The sequence below is a fragment of the Ovis canadensis genome, chromosome 1, assembly GCF_042477335.2.
Source record: "Ovis canadensis isolate MfBH-ARS-UI-01 breed Bighorn chromosome 1, ARS-UI_OviCan_v2, whole genome shotgun sequence".
NCBI classification, from domain to species: domain Eukaryota; kingdom Metazoa; phylum Chordata; class Mammalia; order Artiodactyla; family Bovidae; genus Ovis; species Ovis canadensis.
This window is the reverse complement of record NC_091245.1, coordinates 91792585-91815762: the sequence shown is the minus strand read 5'-3', so window position 1 is coordinate 91815762 and position 23178 is coordinate 91792585. Positions and strand designations below refer to the sequence as shown.

The following is a 23178-nucleotide window of genomic DNA, read 5'->3' as shown; positions in this document are numbered from 1 at the left end:
TCATTAAAAAAAAACCTATGAGGTAGTTCTGATCTCTGACTTACTGATAAGGAGAATGCGGCTCTAAGAAGTTAAATAATTGGCTTAAGTTCACTCAGCTGCTCAGTCATAGACATCAAATTTAACCTCTGTCATATAAGAGTCTATGAAATTAATCCTTATGCAATAATATCTTGCTTCAGCCAATAACTTTGAGTCCCTCATAGAACCTAGCCTAAAGGTGAATCCCTAGTTGGCATAGTTTCTATATGGCAGAAATAGCAGTATGTAATCATACTATTGAAAAGTTCTTAAAGATCCTTCAAAAAATATAAAACTTTTATTGTCATTTTTATAAAACAATGCTATTACAAGTTAAAAGAAAATAAATTCACCATAGTACCCACATCTCAACAAAGAAAATTTTAGGGGGTATAAAAATTCTAGTTTTTGTCCATTCATAGGATGCTTTTCATATCATTGTAATTATACACATAGCTATTATTTTATATTCTCATATTTTCACTTACTGCAACAAAATTATCATATTGACTAAAATCTATATTAATGACTTTTGATAATATGAAAATATAATAAAGTAATAGCTAATACTTTTATACCTCTTATGGAAACTGTTCTAAACACTTTTATATGTCAACTCATTTAAATCTATTGAGGAAGGCACTGTTATTATTTTCATTTTATGGATGAGGAAACTGAGACCCAGAGAGGTTAACTGACTTGCTCAGGGTCACATAGATAGTAAGTGGTGGAATTTACTTTCGAGTTAAGGCAGTCTTGCTGTTCTTGTGACAACTTTGGAGTCATATAAGTCTGGGTTTAAATTTGCATTCTGCCTATTATTAGTTATGTGACCTTGAACAAAGAACCTAAGTGGTAACTAGACTTCCCTGGTGGTCCAGTGATTAAGAATCTGCCTTCCAATGCAGCGGACAGAGGTTCCATCCCTGGTTGGGGAACTAAGATTCCACATACTTCGTGGCAACTGAGCCTGTATGTATGATCAGACACGAGGTCTTATCTGACTCTTTGTGATCCCACGGACTGTAGCCCACCAGGCTTCTCTGTCCATGGGATTTTCCAGGGAAGAATATTGGAATGGGTTGCCATTTCCTCCTCCATAAGCCCACATGCCTCAACGGAAAGATCGCACATGCTGCAACTAAGAACAGACACGGCCACCCCACCAAAAAAAAAAAAAAAAAAGTGGTAACAAAAATATTATTCACTTTGCAAAATTTCTGTGAATAGAATAAATATATAAAATGCCTGACATGAGGTAGGCACCCAAATAATTTATTTTTCTGTTGTTGGAAATTGAGGTTATTTCTCATTTTTCATGATTATTGATATCACTGCAATAGATGTCCATGTGGTTTTCCCCTTTGTTTGGATTATATCCTGGAGCTAGATGCCCAAAAGTGTTACTACTGGACCAAAGAGTATTAGCATTTAATTGGTTAAGTTTTGCCAGATGTATTTCCGAGAGAGTATTTTTTAACTTACAGTATCTGAATTTATCATATTCTCTACCACCAGCACTTCCCGGGTAGCTCAGTAGGTAAAGAATCAGCCTGCAATGCAGGGAACTGCTTGCAGTGCAGGAGCCCGGGGTTTGATCCCTGGGTCAGGAAGATTCCCTAGAGAAGGAAATGGCAACCCATTCCAGGATTCTTGCCTGGGAATTCCCATGGACACAGAAGCCTGGTGGGCTACAGTCCATGAGGTTGGGAAGTCAGACACGACTTAGCGACTCATGAACTAGTCTCAGTTAATATCTAAAAAAGATAGTAATAGATAAATTTTTTGACTGCTTATCATATGCTAGGCTATCAAAGTGGTTTACCATATATGATCTTAATCACTACAACAACCCCAAGAGGAAATAATTATCTTCATCTTATCCTTGAAATAGTAAAACCAGGATTTGGAACTCTCATATGTTTGATCCCAAGGCCTCTTAGCCTCTATACTTAAACTACATCAAGTAAAATCATGTTTTACTTTTTAAATTTAATTAGTGTAAAAGAGTACTTTGTTATGTTACTTTTGTTTATTTGATTTCCAAGCCTGAAAACTTTTCATCACTATTTTCAATCTGCATTTCCTCATATAAACTTACTGTTCGTGTATTTTCCATAATAGCTAACCCACTGAATCATGTTCCAGACTCTCTGCTTGAGTGCTTCATGAACAGAGCCTTATTTAATTCCCAAAGAGCCATTTGTAATGAACACTAATAAAGTCCCACATGGACCTATTGCCGAGTTCTCCAGCTTTTTACAGCATGCTCAGTTTCTTGTCCTTGTTATGTTTTCTCTGCCACAGGACTTTGTACCCAGGCTGTTACCTCTGCTTTGAATATTCCTTCACTCTCTTCTTTACCTACTTAACACCTCATAATTCTTCAGCTATCAATTTGGTGGTCACTTTCTCAGAGAAGCCTTCCTTGACCTCCCTAAATAAATCAAATAAGCCCTCAGCAACATCTGTCATTTTTCAAAAGTTTCTCCCCAGTCTCCAGCTTTAGTAAAGTGTTCAAAGCATTTATCACAGTTCCAATTATACATTAGTTTGTGTTGTTATTTGATTAATGTTTGCTTTCCCATCAGACTGAAGCTCCACAAAGGCAAGGCTCAGATTTACTTCTGCTTATCTTGATATCCTCAACAACTAGAATAGTATTTGCTACGTCGTAGACACTGAGGGTCAGAGAAAACAAACAACTTAGCTAATGTCATGGAGATCATAAGTTGTAGAACTCAGATTTGAAATAAAACTATTTAACTTTTGAGTTTGTGCTCTTGGTCTCCATCACATCTCCCCACTCCCGTTTATCCATCCATCTTCCCGGGTGGAGCTAGTGGTAAAGAACCTGCCTGCCAAAGCAGGAGACCCAAGAGATGCAGGTTCAATCCCTGGGTCGGGAAGATCCCCTGGAGGAGGGCATGGCAACCCACTCCAGTATTCTTGCCTAGAGAATCCCATGGACAGAGGAGCCTGGTGGGTCGGACATGACTGAAGTGACTTAGCACGGCACAACACTCAACTTCTTAAGAGAACTGTAGAATATAAAATATACACAGGAAAGTGCTTTAAACACACACATACAGTTTAACAATTAGTAATAAAGCAGGTATCTATACAAGTACCACTCAGATCAAGAAATAGAACATTGCCCACACCCCAGAAATCCTTTAGGTGTCCTTCCAGATCATAACTCCCCTCAACTTCCACCTGACTAGAGGTAAACACTATCACAATATTATTTTTTCCTTTGTTTTACATAGCTTCAAGGCCCATATATCACTAAGCAATAGAGATTAATTTTACTTGTTTTTGAATTCTATGTAAATAAAATGTCAAATATACATTTTTAATATTTTCCTTTTCCATTCTACATTGTATTTCTAAAATTCATTTAGTTGCATGTAGCTGGGTCTTCATTTTTTCTAATCATTTTTTATGAATTCTTTTTAAAAGCATTTTTTTTACACCATACCGTGTGGCAGGCAGAGCTTCCCTGACCAGGGATCAAACCCATGCCCCCTGCAGTAGAAGCACAGTCTTAACCACTAGACCACTGAAGTCCCATTTTTATGAATTCTGCCAAGGTTTAATATATGCAATTACTGTTGTGATCACAGAGTGCACTGAGAGAGACCAAGTAGTCACTTAGGGTAGTAGTAACTATTTTGAGTCACCATAGTTCAGTGCCTTGACTTTAGCTTTTTTGGTCTAAAAAATCAATTTTGTCAGTGCACTGAGAGTTGATCAGAATCAGGCAAATACATAGGAAATTCACCAAAAATAAGAATGCCAATTTACTGATTTTGGGTGGAGAAAAATTATTGTCAGAATAGAAGTTTGCATTGACTGGCCACCATGTTCTCTGAATTTGGAGAGAAACTTACATGAGAAGCCAATGATAGTAAGAAAGCTGCTTGATGAGCATGGTGATTTTAGTGACCTCAACTGTGATGGTGTACAATGTCTTCATCTCTTTGTTTGAACCCTCAGGGTGGTGTTCACCACTTTTTTCTGGACACTAGTGACTTTATTCTCCTTCTTCTAAACTTAATGAGGATCATCCTCTTCCTTTAATGTATTTTTTTAAATCCGATCATTGATAATTTACAAGGGAATAGGTATTCACTTTGGTCAACTACTACAACCAACTGTGGCTTTATTACATGTGCTTTTCAGCCATTGTGTTAAATATGGGTTAAGGCTTGGTTATATGTTTCATGCTGGTCAATTTGATGCATTCCTTTATGGTTAAAACTCCTTAGATGCTTTTTTCTTTTCCACATCGGAGGTAGTTGAGGCATCTTGATTTAAAAAGCACGTGTTTAAAAAAAAAAGTATGATCATGTGGAAAAAGTGAGTTTAGAGAACGGCAAGTGTGCTAAATATGCATATATGAGTTTGTTGGATGTCTATACGTATTTGTTCAAAGACTGGATGTGCATACAGAAACAGGAACACAGTTTCATATAGGTAGGGTGATGCGATTACAGTGTATTTTCTTCCTTCTAAAAACTGTTTTGGAGAGAAGAAACTGCAAAGGGAAATTCAAATAAAATATAACTAATAACATTTTACCTACCAAATGCATCTATACTTAAAACATCATACTCTTTATGTTGGCCAGCATTTAGAATTATGCAGTCTTCTACACGGCTGGTATACTGGTCTCAAACATTGCTGTTATAACATTCTGGAGACAAAATTTGTATACTGGTTCTGATGTATATTTTGTTATATGGATTAAAAAAAAACAGGCAAATTTGTTGAACACTCCTAAGAATTCATGTGAAGGAAATAATAAAAGATATTTATATTGATTCTGGCCACCTATTGTAATATTGTTGGATTATTTAGGAAGATTGAAAGCAACTTAAATGTCTAAGAATATAAAGGAATGGGTTAAGTAACTTATGTTGCATCTCATACAATAGAAGAGTCTGCAGGTGGATTCTTTAATGTTTAAGCCACCAGGGAGGCCCACAAATAATGCAGAAGAATGCAAACTGTTAACTAAAGAGAGCAAGTTATAAAACCCTACGGGCAGTATGAGCCCATCTTCTTTACACATGCGAATAAAAGGCTGGAATGTAATATTTCAAAATATTAAGAATAATTAACTCTGAGGGTTAAAGATAAGGTGATTTTTAATCATTTTTTATGGGTTCTGTATATTCTAAAATTTCTGCAATTCATATGCATTACTTTTTAGTTTAAAAATCTATATTAAATTTTTTCCTTTAGTGTTGTTGGGTTCCATTTAAACAATAAAAAGTAAAAAAAATGAATTTTATGCTTCTTGGATATGAGGTGCTTTTGTAGAAGAGGTAAATATGGAATGTATTAATACAAAGACATTTATTAAATATGAAGCATTCGATGAACCCTAATAGAAAGAATATATCCAGTCCTGAAGGTCAAGTGCTAATGTCAGTTTATAACGCACTAGAAGTCAGGTTGGTGTTGTAGCAACTTGTGAAGACTTTATCATAGACAGACCAGGGAAGACCTAGATACATCTTAGCTCTATAGAGAAGATATAGATACATCCTCGTTCTGTATTTATTTATAACAATACTAGCCAAGCAGTCATGAACACAGTACCTCCTGCATAGCAAGTGCACAAACATCTGTTGAGTTGAAATGACTCAATTATGTGAATTGGCCTACCACTTGAACAAACGTATCAGCATTTCCTGACTTTTGTACCCGTTGTGCTCAGTCCCTCAGTTGTGTCTGACTGTCTGCAACACTATGGACTTTAGCCCGCCAGGCTCCTCTCTCCATGGAATTTTCCAGGCGAGAATCGTGGAGTGAGTTGCCATTTCCTACTCCATTCTACCCATTAAGGTGAAGTTTTTTTTAGTGCTTCCGCTAGAATTAATACATCATATTATCTGTAAAGCTAGTTTCTCCCAGTTCCATCTTCAGCCTCCAGTCCCACATAGGACCATCCAGTCCCATGTTTACAGTTATTCACTGGACATTTAAAATACATTTAAATCCATTTCTCTTTACCATATCCTTACATTTTATTGATCTAAATTTGAAACTCTTTGTTTACTCACCCCAGTTTAGCTACTGCTTTCCCACTGGCAACACAATCCCCGTAAGCTTGCCTGTCTAGTTGAAGATGATTGCGTGCACAGCCAGGGCCAGTTCAGTCTTGTTCCCCATTCCTACTAGTGGTAGCCTTGTTTGCTGGACATAGAGGCCTGAGCTCCTAATTCCATTCCTTTGCATTTATGCTGTCTCTATCCTGTTGGAGCCTTGGAATAGATAATACTGACCTGCCATTGTAAGGCACTGAAGAACTACCTTAAGAGGCTCTGGAGACACTTCAACTTTGAGTCCCCTCTTCTGCCTAGCTCAGGAGGGCGGCACCCAGATGTAACTCATGCTCTGCTTTCCATACAATAGTGTAGTCCTCCAAGGCAGAGAGTGCCAACACCAAATGTGGTCTGTGCTTTCTTCTTTCTTCCTCTTCTCTTCTGAGAGTGATGTTGATTCATTTACTAGCAGTCGCTGTTCTAGTCAGTGAAAAAGAGCATGCAATAGATTCAGTCCTGATTTCCACAATTTCATAGCCAGGACCTCAGTTCTGTTTTCCTGTCTTGAAATGGGGGGACTTTCCTGGTGGTTCAGCAGTTAAGACTCCATGCTCCCAATGCAGAGGGCCTAGGTTCGATCCCTGGTCAGGGAACTAGATCCCACATGCCACAACTGAGAGTTCAAATGCCCCAACTAAAGATCCCGCATAGTGCAACAAAGATGGAAAATCCCGCATGCGGCAACTAAGACCCAGCATAGCCAAATAAATAAATAAATAAAAATTAAAATTAAAAAATTATTCAGAAAAAAAAGAAAAGAAAGAAAAGAAAGGGGTATAGTCCACAAACCAAATCAGCATACTTTTAGCTTATCAAGCATATGCACAGAATCCAGTTTCTCATACATTCCAAACGATCAGGACTCAGGAGGCCCCTTTTCTCTATTCTCTCAGCAGCTTTTTTTCATTTCCTGATTTCTCTCATTGGTGCTGCCTTTAGGAACTCATATCCACTTTGCGGTTGGTAGAGAAATACTTTCTCCCTTCAACCTCTCTTTTCTCCCCCAACCCAGCCCACCCTCATGGTTCTGCTTTCTCTTTTATACTCTTTTCCTTCCAACCTTCAGGTTTTCTCTTATTCTTGTGAGGTTTACTAGTTCTCTGTCCTGAGTCGGCTCTGCTTTATTCCCTGGTGGGGTGTTGGAGCCTTGGGGGTCTAGCAGAGAGAGAAGGAGAGTGAGAAAAAGACCTTCACAGTAGTCTGACCTTTAGGTAAGACATCTGAAAAAAAAAATCTTTCACACTTTCCAAATTAACAGTTCTACAGGCATTTCCTATGTGATGTTTTGTTAAAAGAATGTCTGCATTTGTCATCCAGTCAGATAACTCTGGGAGAAGGAACAGAGTAGGAAATAAAAATCCATTCTCTTAGAGGAAAACATAGGCAGAACACTTGATGACATAAATCAAAGCAAGATCCTCTATGACCCACCTCCTAAAGTAATGGAAATAAAAACAAAAGTAAACAAGTGGGCCCTGATTAAACTTAAAAGCTTTTGCACAGCAAAGGAAACTATAAGCAAAGTGAAAAGACAGCCCTCAAAATGGAAGAAAATAATAGCAAACAAAACAACTGACAAAGAATTAATTTCAAAAATATACAAGCAGCTCATACAACTCAATGTCAGACAACCAACCAACCCAATCAAAGACCTAAACAGACAGTTTAGGGAAAAAGACCTAAACAGACAGTTCTCCAAAGGAGACATATAGGTGGCTAATAAACACATGAAAAGGTGCTCAACATCGCTCATTATTAGAGAAATAGAAATCAGAACTACTATGAGATATCACCTTACACCAGTCAGAATGGCCATCATCAAAAAGTCTACAAACAATAAATGCTGGAGAGGATGTGGAGAAAAGGGAACACTCTTGCACTGTTGGTGGGAATGTAAATTGATACAGCCAGTATGGAAGACGGCATGGAGATTCCTAAAGAAACTAGGAATAAAACCGCCATATGACACAGCAATCCCACTCCTATGCATATACCCTGAGGAGACCGAAATTGAAAGAGACACGTGTATCCCATTGTTCATTGCAGCACTGTTTACAATAGCTAGAACATAGAAGCAACCTAGATGTCCATCAACAGATGAATGGATAAAGAAGTTGTGGTACATATACACAATGGAATATTCAGTTCAGTTCAGTTCAGTCGCTCAGTCATGTCCGACTCTTTGCGACCCCATGAATTGCAGCACGCCAGGCCTCCCTGTCCATCACCAACTCCTGGAGTTCACTCAGACTCACGTCCATCGAGTCAGTGATGCCATCCAGCCATCTCATTCTCTGTTGTCCCCTTCTCCTCCTGCCCCCAATCCCTCCCAGCATCAGAGTCTTTTCCAATGAGTCAACTCTTCGCATGAGGTGGCCAAAGTACTGGAGTTTCAGCTTTAGCATCATTCCTTCCAAAGAAATCCCAGGACTGATCTCCTTCAGAATGGACTGGTTGGATCTCCTTGCAGTCCAAGGGACTCTAAAGAGTCTTCTCCAACACCACAGTTCAAAAGCATCAATTCTTCGGTACTCAGCCTTCTTCACTCAGCCATAAAAAGGAATGCCTTTGAGTCAGTTCTGATGAGGTGGATGAACCTAGAACCTATTATACAGAGTGAAGTGAGTCAGAAAGAGAAAGATAAATAGCATATTCTAATGCATATATATGAAATCTAGAAAAATGGTACTGAAGATCTTATTTACAGGGCAGCATTGGAGAAACAGATGTAGAGAACAGACTTATGGACATGGGGAGAGGGGAGGAGAGGGTGAGATGTATGGAAAGAGTGACATGGAAACTTACATTACCATATGTAAAATAGATAGCCAATGGGAATTTGCTATATGGCTCAGGAAACTCAAACAGGGGCTCTGTATCAATCTAGAGGGGTGGGATGGGGTGGGAGATGGGAGGAAGGTTCAAAAGGGAGGGGATATATGTACACCTATGGCTGATTCATGGTGAGGTTTGACAGAAAACAGTAAAATTCTGTAAAGCAACTATCCTTCAATAAAAAATTAACTGATTAAAAAAATCCATTCTCTCCCATTGTTGAAGGTGGCAGTCAGGACAGCTAAAAAATAATACATTACACACACATAAAACTTTTATCTGTGAAATTTCACCAAATTAATTCAGGCATACTTTTCAAAAAGAACTTTGGCTATGGCATTCTCCCTGGAAAGCATTCCACAAGTAAGCAAAGCAAGACAAACAAAAACAGCATAACAGTATAAACTGTTCTGGAGAGTTTTAGAATGAGCTTCTCTGGGATTTGACATCTTTTCAGCAGCCCTAGAATCAATGGCTAGTTGAAAATTATCATTATAAAGGTGCACAAGATCAGAGAGAGCTGAAAATTGGTATAACTTGGATATTGGCATAAGTTGGAAATATTTTATAGTCTTTCATGTATTTGGGTTACATCCTTACATTCTGAAACTAGCCCACTTTCATCCATCTTGGTGTAAAAATATGCTGCATAAAGATCATTTCAGCATCTCTCTTCCTAAATTCAATTCTGAAAACCCACAAGAATTCAAACCATGGTAAGAAACTAGGATTTAACAAGTGACTATATACTTGCTTTTATATAGGTTGCCTGTGTCTGACTTAACTCTAGAAACAGAAAAAAAAGGTCATTAGAACAATACATGCTGGCATTTCTGGTCCAGCAGATAAGCCGACGGTGGCTGTCTGTCCCATTTGTCATTGTTATTTGGAAAAAGCATACTCTTCTGTACTCTGAGTTGTTATAATGATTAATGATCTATTTATTATTTGGAATCTGTTTAATTAGATTCAAGATATTTGATAATTTGTTGTATAAATGAAGTCCCAGCTAACAAATGTCTCATGACCCCAACTTTTTCCCTCTCCTTGCAGACTCAGCTATCAAGTTACCCTGAGCTAATTTTGAAATCTAATGATGAATTTGGATGATTTGTTGGACAAATTCTTATTCTCACCTACCTTTTTTTATCTCTGTCTCTCTGTGTCATCATTCCTTTATTTTAGATTCTCCCTTTCTCACCCATTTTTAAAAAAATGACTTAGTTATTAGTGTCCTTAAGTAAACTCCTACAGACAGATACATATCCTAATTAAGTGAAAACTCTATATGAAATATGAACAATTAAGTAAAATAGTGATTTCCTTCTTTTTAAGTTTTTTTTTTTTCCTTATTGCCAGTCACATGAGAAATTTTCTTTTTCTATTTCCTTATTGCTATCTATTAGTTTACCCTGTGGAAAAAAATAGTCCATAATCATGGGTGAGAAAAGCAGAAGCTGTACTAGGTATACACATTTTTATGAGAAAGGAAAGGAAACCCATAGTTTTAAAGAAGTGATGTTACATATAATCGTCGGTGACATCAGTTTGTACAATCTTGAAAGAACTTAGAAATCAATCTTTGGGAGACTCATAACTGTAGGACAGTAGGGAATATGGGAAAATTAACTTGGGATCCAACTGAGGAGAATCAGAAAAACCCGGCTAAGGAGTTTTTCTTTTTTTCCAGTAGCAAGAGAGATTAGCTGAAGTAGTTTTTAGCATGAGAGAGATAAGGAAAGCAATACTTTAGTAAGATTAAGTTAGGATCAAAAGTGAGTGAAGTCGCTCAGTTGTTTCCAACTCTTCGTGACCCCATGGACGGCAGCCTACCAGGCTCCTCCGTCCATGGGATTTTCCAGGCAAGAGTACTGGAGTGGGGTGCCACTGCCTTCTCCATTTGTCACACTTAGGCCTTACCAAATACAAATATAAAAGGGGATTAAAACAAACTACTAAATCAAAATCTTTATGTAGAGTAGCAGCTTTCACAAAATAAAACGGACCTAGTTCCATACAATTGTATGCATACAGCCAATTTTATTCCCAGAGTCCCAGAGTCTTGCACTATTAAAATAAAATGCCTAATAGATCTGAATGGGGAAAGAGAAAGGTGTGAAGATGAGTTTAGAAGCAACAGTAACAGTTCAAGCTTTAAAGCCTGAATTAAGGTATCTCTAGGGACATAGGAAGGAAGGCTGATATAAGATATTACATGTAAAGAATCATTTACATTTGCTGACTGAATTAGAGGTGGGAACTGTGGGAGGTGGGGAACCGAAAGTAACTGTCTATTTCTAGAGTATGGTTGCTGGGGATAAAGATGGTGCTGTTGGCAATCCGACTCTGTGCGACCCCATAGATGGCAGCCCACCAGGCTCCCCCGTCCCTGGGATTTTCCAAGCAAGAATACTGGACTGGGCTGCCATTTCCTTCTCCAATGCATGAAAGTGAAAAGTGAAAGTGAATTCACTCAGTCATGTCTGACTCTCAGAGACCCCATGGGCTGCAGCCTACCAGGCTCCTCCATCCGTGGGATTTTCCAGGCAAGAGTACTGGAGTGGGTTGCCATTGCCTTCTCCACAGTAAGGACAGTGATGATTTTAGTTTGGGATGTGCTCAGTTTAAGACACCTAAGTGGATATGTCTAGAACATGGTTGGAAATTCAGGACTGGAAATTAGTAATCAAATCTCATTGAAAAAATTTGAAAGTTATCCAATAGGGGTTGGAATTATAATTCAATGTGAATCACTTAGATACATTTTTGAAAACATTGGTACGTCTTCTATGATGATGTTTCTGAGCAAATGTACTTAGTGAGAAGAGCAGAGAGTTGAGGAGTTAACTTTGGAATGTTGGATAATTAACAATTAAACAATTAAAACAGACATACAGGCATTAAGAAAGAATGTGAAGAGGGAAAGAGAAGTCAGAAAAGAAAGAGGAGAACCAAAATGATATAGACTAATAAGGGCAAAAGGGAGGAAGAAATTTCAAGAAGGAAGTTAAGTTAAAGAGAATGAAGACTGAGAAGATGCTTAGGGTTCTGACCCATAGGAAGTAAATAAAATCTTCACATGACCAAGTCATCATTAAATAGTGGGTAAATAATGAAAATTATTTTCTGCAGTTCAAGTCAATAAATATTTATTAGCTACCACAGATGTTTTTCCCTTGTCTTTCTCAAACTGAGTACCAGTCAATAAAGTTTTCAGATCTACTAAATGAAGTTTCTTTGAGTCATAATGAGTTAAGATCTGGGATGAAGCTGATTCATCAGATGGAGCTAAAGAGGAACTATCGTTTCTTCTGAACCCAAATTTCACTCTGTACTATAATACTGGCAAGTGAGAATAGTTTTATTTATTTATTGTTTTAGTAACAATACCTTTTCTTTATTAAACAGGTACTCTGTACCAGTACCGCACATATGATAACTCATTTAATTCACTCACAACTCTAAGACAAATATCCTCACATTTTACTTAAAAAGCAACTGAGACACTGAAAGATTAAATAACTTGCCCAACTTCATTCAGCCAGTACTGCGCCCATCTCAAAAATATACACTGGAATCAACCACAAAGCTGGTTAGCAATACAGATGCCCACACATCTCCAGTAACCACCATTAGTCAAGGGATACAGGTCACAACACAGCTTAAGCGCTGACTCCAGTTCTAGGATACCTCAGTTTAGAATTCTGAACATGGTGTTTGGTAGTTTTGTGATCTTGGGGCACTTATTTCTCTGTGCCTCAGTTTCCTCATCTTTAAAACAGAGAATAAGGAGATACTTTTAAGGAGATACTTCACTGCCTTTTTCAACCATGTTATGCTACCCTCTGACTGACCCAGATCATAGTCTACAAATGAAATATGATACTGTTTAAAGATTCATGTTTGGTTGAGGGGTGGGCTTAAACTTTAGGTTATATAAACGAATGACTGCTTTGGGGACTGAAATCTTGGAAATTTTGCTAACTAGAGAGATGGTATTCATCTTAAGCTCCATTTCCACTTAAAATAGTCCTGTAATAGCTGTAAAGAAAGTCAGTCAAACGTTTAGTATCTGACTCTTTGGATGGAATACAGAATATGTGCTCAGAAGATATTATTTTTTAAACAATATTCACTAGTTTCACCTCTAAGCTTTTTCTATCTGTAGCTCAGTTGCCTAAAGTGTGATCTTTTAATTTCTCCAAATGTCACTGAACCCTGTTGTCTTTATGCTCTGGGCTCCCTTGTGAATGGAACCAGCCCTAGAGGATACTATGTGTGAGTGTGTGTTAGTTGTTCAGTTGTGTCTGTCTCTTTACAACCCCATGGACTGTAACCTGCCAGACTCCTCTGTCCATGGGATTCTCCAGGCAAGAATACTGGAGTAGGTAGCCATTCCCTTCTCCAGGGGATCTTCCTGACCCAGAGATCAAACCTGGGTCTCCTGCACTGCAGGCAGATTCTTTACGGTCTGAGCCACCAGGGAAGCTAAAACAGCTGAAGTGGAATATTTGGGCAGAGGGGAAGGAAATCTCTCTAGAGATAACTTCTTGCCTCTTTTCCCTAGGATGATTGAATTATTGTGATTTTATTACAGATGCTGAAAAGACTATCCGCCAAATATAAGGCAGAAAAAACCTATCCCACAACTGTGGCTGAGAGGCCCAAGAATATCAAGAAAAACAGATATAAGGATATTTTGCCCTGTAAGTTTCACTTCTCCCTTTAAACTTGTACCTTTTCCCTAATTCAGTCATCTTATCTCTTTTTACCCATTGGTTTCTATTCCTAACCCTGGATCATGGCTTTGACAAATTAGTTTGTACTGTATATGACTACAAAAGAACATTCATTCATTCATCTACTCTTCAATCACTTATGAGCATCCACTATTCACAGTGCTAGTTTCAGACTTACAGAAGCCCTCTGAACAAACCCTCTTAATTAATCTTTCTTTTGTATTATAGATGACCATAGCCTAGTAGAATTGTTCTTGATAACCTCTGATGAGGATTCCAGCTACATCAATGCCAACTTCATTAAGGTACATTGAATATTCTGTATTTCTCTAGGTACTTAAAAAAATGGGGTGGGGGGGGGTGGAGGAATACTAGACAAGAAGAAGAGTATGTTTTTTGTAGTTACCCCATGTAATTTCTCTTCCCCTTTAGGGAGTTTATGGACCCAAGACTTATATTGCCACCCAGGGACCTTTGCCTACAACTGTCCTGGACTTCTGGAGGATGATTTGGGAATACAGCATCCTGGTAAGTGCAGAGTTGCTCTTGTTACTATATTTTCTAGTTCTTAGAGATGTGAGGGATAGGGTGGCAGGATAAGTGACTGAGGTTTCCTGTGTATCAGAATCATTGCTTTTCGGGGTCAGTTGCTAGAATATTGGTGTTCAGGCAACTTTTAGTCAAAATCACAGTCACTATTGTTCAGGGAAACAAAAGTTCTCTTTCTGACAGTATCATTTGTTAACAAGAATTTATTGATTTGAATAGAGAAAAGGGAAGTGAGGACAGAGAAAGAAGAGTAGGAGCAACATTTTATAATTATTAGGATTTCTTTTTTGGTTATAAAACAAACAAACAAAAAAAAGAACGACACTTTTGGACTCTGGGACTCATGTATTAACTGCTTTTCTAACTGTATCAGTATTTAAGTCTCTATTTTATCACCCTAGATCATTGTTATGGCGTGCATGGAGTTTGAAATGGGAAAGGTGAGTTGCTGTTTGAGTTGACTCATTGGAAAAGATTCTGATGCTGGGAGGGATTGGGGGCAGGAGGAGAAGGGGACGACAGAGGATGAGATGGCTGGATGGCATCACTGACTCAACGGACGTGAGTCTGAGTGAACTCCGGGAGTTGGTGATGGACAGGCAGGCCTGGCGTGCTGCGATTCATGGGGTCGCAAAGAGTCGGACACGACTGAGCGACTGAACTGAACTGAACTGAACTGAAAGGAAAAAAGAAAACGAAGGGGGAAACTTGGTAGCAGAATTTTCCTTAACTGTGACTTGGTAGACATTTATGCTCATCTTCCTAGTCTTCGGTTTGGGAATGCCAAATGATTCTCAAGGGTTTTTTTAAACCCATGAGAACCTCTTTTGCCCATTCCCCCTGTGTTTTAAAATAAAAATAAAGTATACTTTTTAAAATAACAATTCATTTTCCTGTTGTTATTAATCAGACACTTTAGACTGCCAGTCAGAGCTCCTTTCGTGCCACTTGGCATGGCCTTCATTAACCATGTAGCACTTGAAATATGGCTGGTGTGGCTGAGGAACTCAGTTAGCTTATCTTAATGCATTTAAATTTAAAGAATGATATTCAATTCAGTTATTGGAAAACCTGATTTGGAACTTGGGTATGTGAATCTTTTTCAACCATAGATTTTATGAAATCTAAATGGATATAAAATATTTCCAATGAAAATTTAGCATAGCAATTGAAACGTGCTTTAAATATAAAATATATAATAGATTTTGAAGACAGTTTAAAAATGTCAAATATCTAATAACCATTTTAGTTTGATTACAACTTGACAATTTTTTTATTTATTGGGCTAAGATATTATAACAATTAACCCTACTATTTTTTTCATCTTTGAATGTGGCTATTAGGAAAATCTTAATTATATACGTAGCTCATATTATATTTCTATTGAACAACACTCTTTGAAACTACTGTTGCCATTCTGAATTGTTACAATTCCAATGAAAACCAAGGGAACTTGGGGTTTCAGTTAGCTTGTGTAGCTTTGTTTTAATCCTTTTGAGATACTGAAATTTTCAGATCCCTATTTCTACTTTTTGAGACTTCCAGGAAGTCTTAAATTTGTATATCCTTTGAGGTTTGTTTTCCTATCTTTGGAAAATTCAGACTTGTGTTGAAGTCCAAGGGCATTAGAAATTCCTAACCTAGGGTAAAGGACACAGCTGAATTTGCTTCTGAATGGGGGATAGGGTTTCATTGTCCAGGAAAGACTAGAATATATGGAAGGAAATCACCACCTTTTGCTTTGTGCAACAGAAAAAATGTGAGCGCTACTGGGCTGAACCAGGAGACACACAACTGCAACTTGGTCCTTTCTCCATATCCTGTGTAAGTATGATGTCTATTTCCATTATGGCTGAGCAGATGCTCCAGAACCTACTTTATAGAGAGTAGTTTTTGAATATTAGTCTTTGAAATAACTAAAATTTTGATTTACTTCTTAGGAAGCTGAAAATAGAAAATCTGATTATACAATCAGGACTCTAAAAGCCAAGTTCAATAGTGTAAGTATAGAACACTAAAGGTAAACTCAAAGCCCCCAGAGACCAGGCAAGTAAATGTGCACGTATGTGATGCAGTCTGGAAATATCATAACAGGGGATGGGAGGGCCTGTGATGTTCTGGAGAGACCATAATACCCAAAAGAGGCCTTTGGTGTAATCTGTGATCCCCAACCTATTTCACACCAATGGTCCACATGTAAAATGATATTATTTCTAGGGTGAATAGAGGCTGGGAACCAACTTGAAAGCTCAGACTCCTCTGTTTCTCTAAGGCAAAGAGATTTAGTACCTCAGCCTGCCTATGACTCATTTAAAGGATACCAGTTGGGAAGCTCTGGTATGGACCATTTTCACATCTACATTCTCTTGTGAGTAGATAGGAACAGGCCAATAGTGAGTGACCTGAAATTTCTTATAATTGCTCTTACAGGGCATATAGTCTGTAGGGAGGAAGATTACATAAATTGCAAAAAAGATAAAGATACTACTTAGTAAGACAGAGTAATCTTGTGATAAAATGAGGTGACATGCTAATCTTGAACTCTCCTTTTATCCTGGTTATTTTCATAGGAAACTCGAACCATCTATCAGTTCCATTATAAGAATTGGCCAGACCATGATGTGCCTTCATCTATAGACCCTATTCTTGAGCTCATTTGGGATGTGCGTTGTTACCAAGATGATAACAGTGTTCCCATATGCATTCACTGCAGGTATGATGCTGTTATATGAACCTTCTCCCCAGAATAAACCAAATGTCACACTCAGGCCAGGACTCCTGCTTTTAACCAAAGGAAGACTGACTTTGTTGGAATTTAAACCCTACATAGATGTAGGTTCCTAATTTGAAGCTCATGTTTTCCAGTCACTCAGAAAGGAATCAAGTTTAAAAATGGGAATGATTGAAAGAGAAAGGTCAATAGAAGAAACTCTGATAAATTCAACCTGAGAATTAATGATTTTTTTTGGATGGTAAATTACTTGTGAACAGCATAGCTCTAGAGATGTTTTGCTGTGAGAACTTGCCTAAGACCTGTCCTGAGGCTTGGTGTAGTCTGTGGCAACTGAAAAACGTGTTCTGGGAAATGGTAGGGTTTAGACAGTTTCATGGTCTCTAGATTTCTTCTTCCTCAAATCTGCTGGTGAAATTTTTCAGCCATGATCCACTCTCTGCAACTATACATGCTACTGTGATCTTTCATTTCAGCGCTGGTTGTGGAAGAACTGGTGTTCTCTGTGCTATTGATTACACATGGATGTTGCTAAAAGATGGGGTGAGTTTTTCTCAATAGGCACTTGCTATTTTCTTAACCTTGTTACTTTCAGACTTAGAAATTGTCTGGTTCTTCAAAACATCTATCTTTAGGATTCTAGAATATTCACTTGTAGATTGGCTTTGTCAGACAATTAACTTAGTTCCTAAATTGGTGGTTCTCAAAATGTGGTCCCCAGACAAGAAGCATCAGTATCACCCAGGGAACTCATGAGAAATGCAAACTTTTGGGCCCCACCTCACATGAACTGAAGTAGAAACTCTGGAGGGGGTGGGGCCGGCAAGTTCTCCAGGTGCTTCTGGAGAGAAGTAGTTTTGGTAACCACTGTCCTAAATCACAGTTACCCTTCCTTTAACCAGGTAACTTGCATTAAGAATTTTGCTGCTTTCTGTCAAACCTTAACATGAATCAGCCATAGGTATACATATATCCCCTCCCTTTTGAACCTCTCTCCCATCTCCCGCCCCACCCCATCCCTCTAGATTGATACAGAGCCCCTGTTTGAGTTTCCTGAGCCATACAGCAAATTCCTATTGGCTATCTATTTTACATATGGTAATGTAAGTTTCCATGTCATTCTTTCCATACATCTCACCCTCTCCTCCCCTCTCCCCATGTCCATAAGTCTATTCTGTCTGTTTCTCCATTGCCACCCTGAAAATAAGTTCTTCAGTACCATTTTTCTAGATTTCATATATATGCATTAGAATATGCTATTTATCTTTCTGTTTCTGACTCACTTCACTCTGTATAATAGGTTCTAGGTTCATCCACCTCATCAGAACCGACTCAAAGGCATTCCTTTTTATCGCTGAGTAATATTCCATTGTGTATAAGTACCAAACTTCTTTATCCATTCATCTGTCGATGGACATCTAGGTTGCTTCCATGTTCTAGCTATCGTAAATAGTGCTGCAATGAACAATGGGATACACGTGTCTCTTTCAATTTTGGTTTCCTCAGAGTATATGCATAGGAGTGGGATTGCTGTGTCATAGGGTGGTTTTATTATTGTTTAAGGAATCTCCATACCGTCTTCCACAGTGGCTGTATCAATTTACATTCCTACCAACAGTGCAAGAGTGTTCCCTTTTCTCCACATCCTCTCCAGAATTTACTGTTTGTAGACTTTTTGATGATGGCCATTCTGACCGGTGTGAGGTGGTATCTCATAGTAGTTTTGATTTCTATTTCTCTACTAATGAGCGATGTTGAGCACCTTTTCATGTGTTTATTAGCCATCTATATGTCTACTTTGGAGAACTGTCTGTTTAGGTCTTTTCCCCACTTTTTGATTGGGTTGGTTGGTTGTCTGGCATTGAGTTGTATGAGCTGCTTGTATATTTTGGAAATTAATCCAAGTTGTTTTGTTTGCTATTATTTTCTCCCATTCTGAGGGTTGTCTTTTCACCTTGCTTCAAGTTTCCTTTGCTGTGCAAAATCTTTTAAGTTTAATCAGGGCCCACTTGTTTACTTTTGTTTTTATTTCCATTACTTTAGGAGGTGGGTCATAGAGGATCTTGCTTTGATTTATGTCATCGAGTGTTCTGCCTATGTTTTTCTTTAAGAGTTTTATAGTTTCTGGTCTTACATTGCGGTCTTTAATCCATTTTGAGTTTATCTTTGTGTATGGTGTTAAGAAGTTTCATTCTTTTACATGTAGCTGTCCAGTTTTCCCAGCACCATTTATTGAAGAGGCTGTCTTTGCCCCATTGTATATTCTTGCCTCCTTTGTCAAAAATAAGGTACCCATAGGTACATGGGTTTATTTCTGGGCTTTTTTTGGGGGGGGGCTTTTTATCTTGTTCCATTGGTCTGTATTTCTGTTTTTGTGCCAGTACCATAGTGTATTGATGACCATAGCTTTGTAGTATAATCTGAAGGCAGAAAGGTTGATTCTTCCAGCTCCATTTTTCTTTCTCAAGACTGCTTTGGCTATTCGGGGTCTTTTGTGTTTCTATATGAATTTGTGAAATTTTTTGTTCTAATTCTGTGAAAAAACCATTGGTAATTTGATAGGGGTCGCAGTGAATCTGTAGATTGCATTTGGTAGTATAGTCATTTTCACAATATTGATTCTTCCTACCCAGGAACATGGAATATCTCTTTATCTGTTTATGTCATCTTTGATTTCTCTCATTAGTGTCTTACAATTTTCTGTATACAGTTCTTTTGTCTCCTTAGGTAAGTTTATTCCTAGATAATTAATTCTTTTTGTTGCAGTGGTGAATGAGATTGATTCCTTAATTTCTCTTTCTGATTTTTCATTTTTAGTATATAGAAATGCAAGTGATTTCTGTGTATTGACTTTGTATCCTGCAACTTTGCTAAATTCACTGATTAGCTCTAGGAATTTTCTGATACTATCTTTAGGATTTTCTATGTACAGTATCATGTCATCTGAAAACAGGGAGAGCTTTACTTCTTCTTTTCTGATCTGGATTTCTTTTATTTCTTTTTCTTCTCTGATTGCTATAGCTAGGACTTCCAGAAATTCGTTGAATAATAGTGGAGAAAGTGGACACCCTTGTCTTGTTCCTGATCTTAGGGGGAATGCTTTCAGTTTTTTACCATTGAAAATGATGTTTGCTGTAGGCTTATCATATATGACCTTTACTATGTTGAGATAGTTTCCTTCTATACCCATTTTTTGAAGAGTTTTAATCATAAATGAGTGCTGAATTTTGTCAAAGGCTTTTTCTGCATCTACTATAATATGGTTTTTATCTTTCAATTTGTTAATATAGTTTATCACATTGATTGATTTGTATATATTGAAGAATCCTTGCATTCCTGGAAAAAATCCAACTTGATCATGGTGTATGAACTTTTTGATGTGTTGCTGAATTCTATTTGCTAAAATTTTGTTGAGGATTTTGAATGTATGTTCATCAGTGATATTGTCCTATAGTTTTCTTTTTTTGTGCTGTCTTTGTCTGGTTTTGGTATCAGGGTGATAGTGGCCTCATAGAATGAGTTTAGAAGTGTTCCTTCCTTGGCAATTTTTTGAAAGAGTTTTAGAAGGAGAGGGATTAGCTCTTCTCTAAATGTTTGATAGAATTCTCCCGTGAAGTCATCTGGTCCTGGGCTTTTGTTTTTTTGGAGATTTTTGATCACAGCTTCGATTTCAGTGCTTGTAATTGGGTTGTAAATAATTTCTATTTCTTCCTGGTTCAGTCTTGGAAGATTGAACTTTTCTGAGAATCTGTCCATTTCTTCCAAGTTATCCATTTTATTGCCATATAGTTGTTCATAATAGTCTCTTATAATCTTTGTACTTCTGCATTGTCTGTTGTAACCTCTCTTTTTTCATTTCTAATTTTGTTGATGAGTCTGGCTAAAGGATTGTCAATTTTGTTTATCTTCTCAAAGAGCCAGCTTTTAGTTTTATTAACCTTTACTATCGTTTCTTTACTATCCTTTATTATCCTTTATCCTTTATTATCATTTCTTTACTATCGTTTCTTTCATTTCTTTTTCATTTATTTCTGCTCAGATCTTTATGATTTCTTTCCTTCTACTAATTTTGGGGTGTTTTTGTTCTTCTTTTCCCAGTTGTTTTAGGTGTAAAGTTAGGTTGTCTATTCGATGTTTTTCTTGTTTCTTGAGGTAGGATTGTATTGCTATAAACTTCCCTCTTAGAACTGCTTTCACTGTATCCCGTAGGTTTTGAGCTGTCATGTTTTCATTGTCATTTGTTTCTAGAAACTTTTTTATTTCCTTTTTGATTTCTTCAGTAACCTCTTGGGTTTTTAGAAATGTGTTGTTTAATCTCCACGTGTTTGTGTTTCTTATAGTTTTTTTTCTTGTAATTGATATCTTTGCTTGTAGTGTTGTGATCAGAGAAGATGCTTGATATAATTTCAATTTTCTTAATTTACTGAAGTTTGATTTGTGACCCAAGATGTGGTCTATCCTGGAGAATGTTCCATGTGCACTTGAGAAGGTGTATTCTTCTATATTTGGATGGAATGTCCTGAAGATATCAATGAGCTCCATCTCATCTAATGTATCATTTAAAACTTGTGTTTCCTTATTAATTTTCTGTTTCGATGATCTGTCCATTGGTGTGAGTGGGGTGTTCCCTCATTATATTTTTAACTTCAGACATTTGATCACCCAATGTGAAATCATTCTGAAGAGTTTCTTCAGTATTTCATAGGTTCTAAGTAATGATGCAAGTGATGAAAAGCCTTATTAGTTTTAAAAGTGCATTCTTTTTTTCTACATAGGAACAAAAGAGTAAGATATTTTTTCCTTTTATTTGATAGATAATTCCTGAGAACTTCAGTGTTTTTAGTTTGATCCAGGAAATGCGAACACAGAGGCCTTCATTAGTTCAAACTCAGGTATGGACTATGGTGAATAATATAACATGTCTGAGTCTGGTGCCATCTCTTTATTTAGTAACAGCAAGGCATACAAAAATAGCTGACTGCTTTACTATCAAGGGTTTTGCTCCATTTACACTTCCTCTAACTCTGAATGTCCCAATATTTTTCCTGTATCCCTTGCCCTGGACCAAATTCCTTTCATTCCTTATATTTTATTGTCTGTTCAGAAAATATTAAGAAAGCAATATAATATTTCTTACAAAGGATATTAAAAAAATCTACAAACTATTTGACCTATTAGAAAGAAATAGCTGGGTCAGGTTAATCTGAAATTTTGTGGTGGTAATTCATTTCTGAAACCATACAAAATCAGAGATTTGTAATTTCTTCTTCAGGAGGTGGTAACAGAATCTGGAGAATTATATTATTTTCTTCATTTTAGAAAATAATAAAAAATTGAAAAATCATCCATAATCCTGTCACCTAGAAAGAGTTACTGTTACTATTTTTCTATAGTTTTTCCTGGTCCTTATTGTATGCATATTAAAAAAATTTAAAACTCCATAAATTACAATAATATTATATATATATGGTTATATGTATATCATAGTATATGATTAACCCACCCCAGAGTGCTCATACCTATTCATTCCATAAAAAATGCTTTCCACCTGTTCTCTCTTCTCCAGCTCACATTCTACTTCTTAGGTGAAACATTCCCAGCCCAAATCTCTCACATTCTATAATATTTCAGCATCCATATATGTGTTAACTCACTCAGTCGTGTCTGACGCTTTGCGACCCCATTACTTCTCTAACAGTGGAATTCTCCTGACAGGCTTCTCTGTCCATGGAATTCTCCAGGCAAGAATACTGGAATGGGTGGCCATTCCCTTCTCCAGAGGATCTTCCCAACCCAGGGATTGAACCTGGGTCTTCTGTGTTGCAGGCAGCTTCTTTACCATCTGAGCTCCCAGGGAAGCCCAACACCCATATTTTATCCATATTTCAACACCAATAACTTTACCTATATTTCTAAATGGTCTCCATCTTTAAGATGGAGTTAAGCATTCACCCATTCATTCTTTCATCAAACAGTCATTGGGTTTTTTTAGGTAAGAGACTTTTTTCATGGGTGTCTCTGATGACTCAGGGATAAACTGCGTACAAAGCAAGAGACACAGGAGACATAGATTCCATCCCTGGGCTGGGAAGATCCCCTGGAGGAGGGAGTGGCAAACCACTCCAGTATTCTTGCCGGGAAAATCCCATGGACAGAGGAGCCTGGTGGTCTACAGTCCATAGGGTCA

At 37.5% G+C, this 23178-nt stretch overlaps 1 protein-coding gene and 1 pseudogene across 2 annotated transcripts in view; one reads left to right on the top strand and one right to left on the bottom strand.

The window, feature by feature from the left end:
* Positions 1-23178, bottom strand: part of LOC138446416 (large ribosomal subunit protein uL1 pseudogene) — a 94137-nt pseudogene that overhangs the window by 37411 nt on the left and 33548 nt on the right.
* The window catches only part of PTPN22 (protein tyrosine phosphatase non-receptor type 22), a 59451-nt gene that overhangs the window by 4497 nt on the left and 31776 nt on the right, over positions 1-23178 (top strand). For both annotated transcript variants that reach the window (XM_069601089.1, XM_069601095.1), the window contains exons 2-10: positions 13570-13678; positions 13940-14016; positions 14144-14239; positions 14662-14700; positions 16013-16084; positions 16201-16260; positions 16831-16973; positions 17468-17534; positions 21806-21883. In XM_069601089.1, the coding sequence (XP_069457190.1) occupies positions 13570-13678; positions 13940-14016; positions 14144-14239; positions 14662-14700; positions 16013-16084; positions 16201-16260; positions 16831-16973; positions 17468-17534; positions 21806-21883 (741 nt within the window). The remainder of the gene's footprint in view (positions 1-13569; positions 13679-13939; positions 14017-14143; positions 14240-14661; positions 14701-16012; positions 16085-16200; positions 16261-16830; positions 16974-17467; positions 17535-21805; positions 21884-23178) is intronic.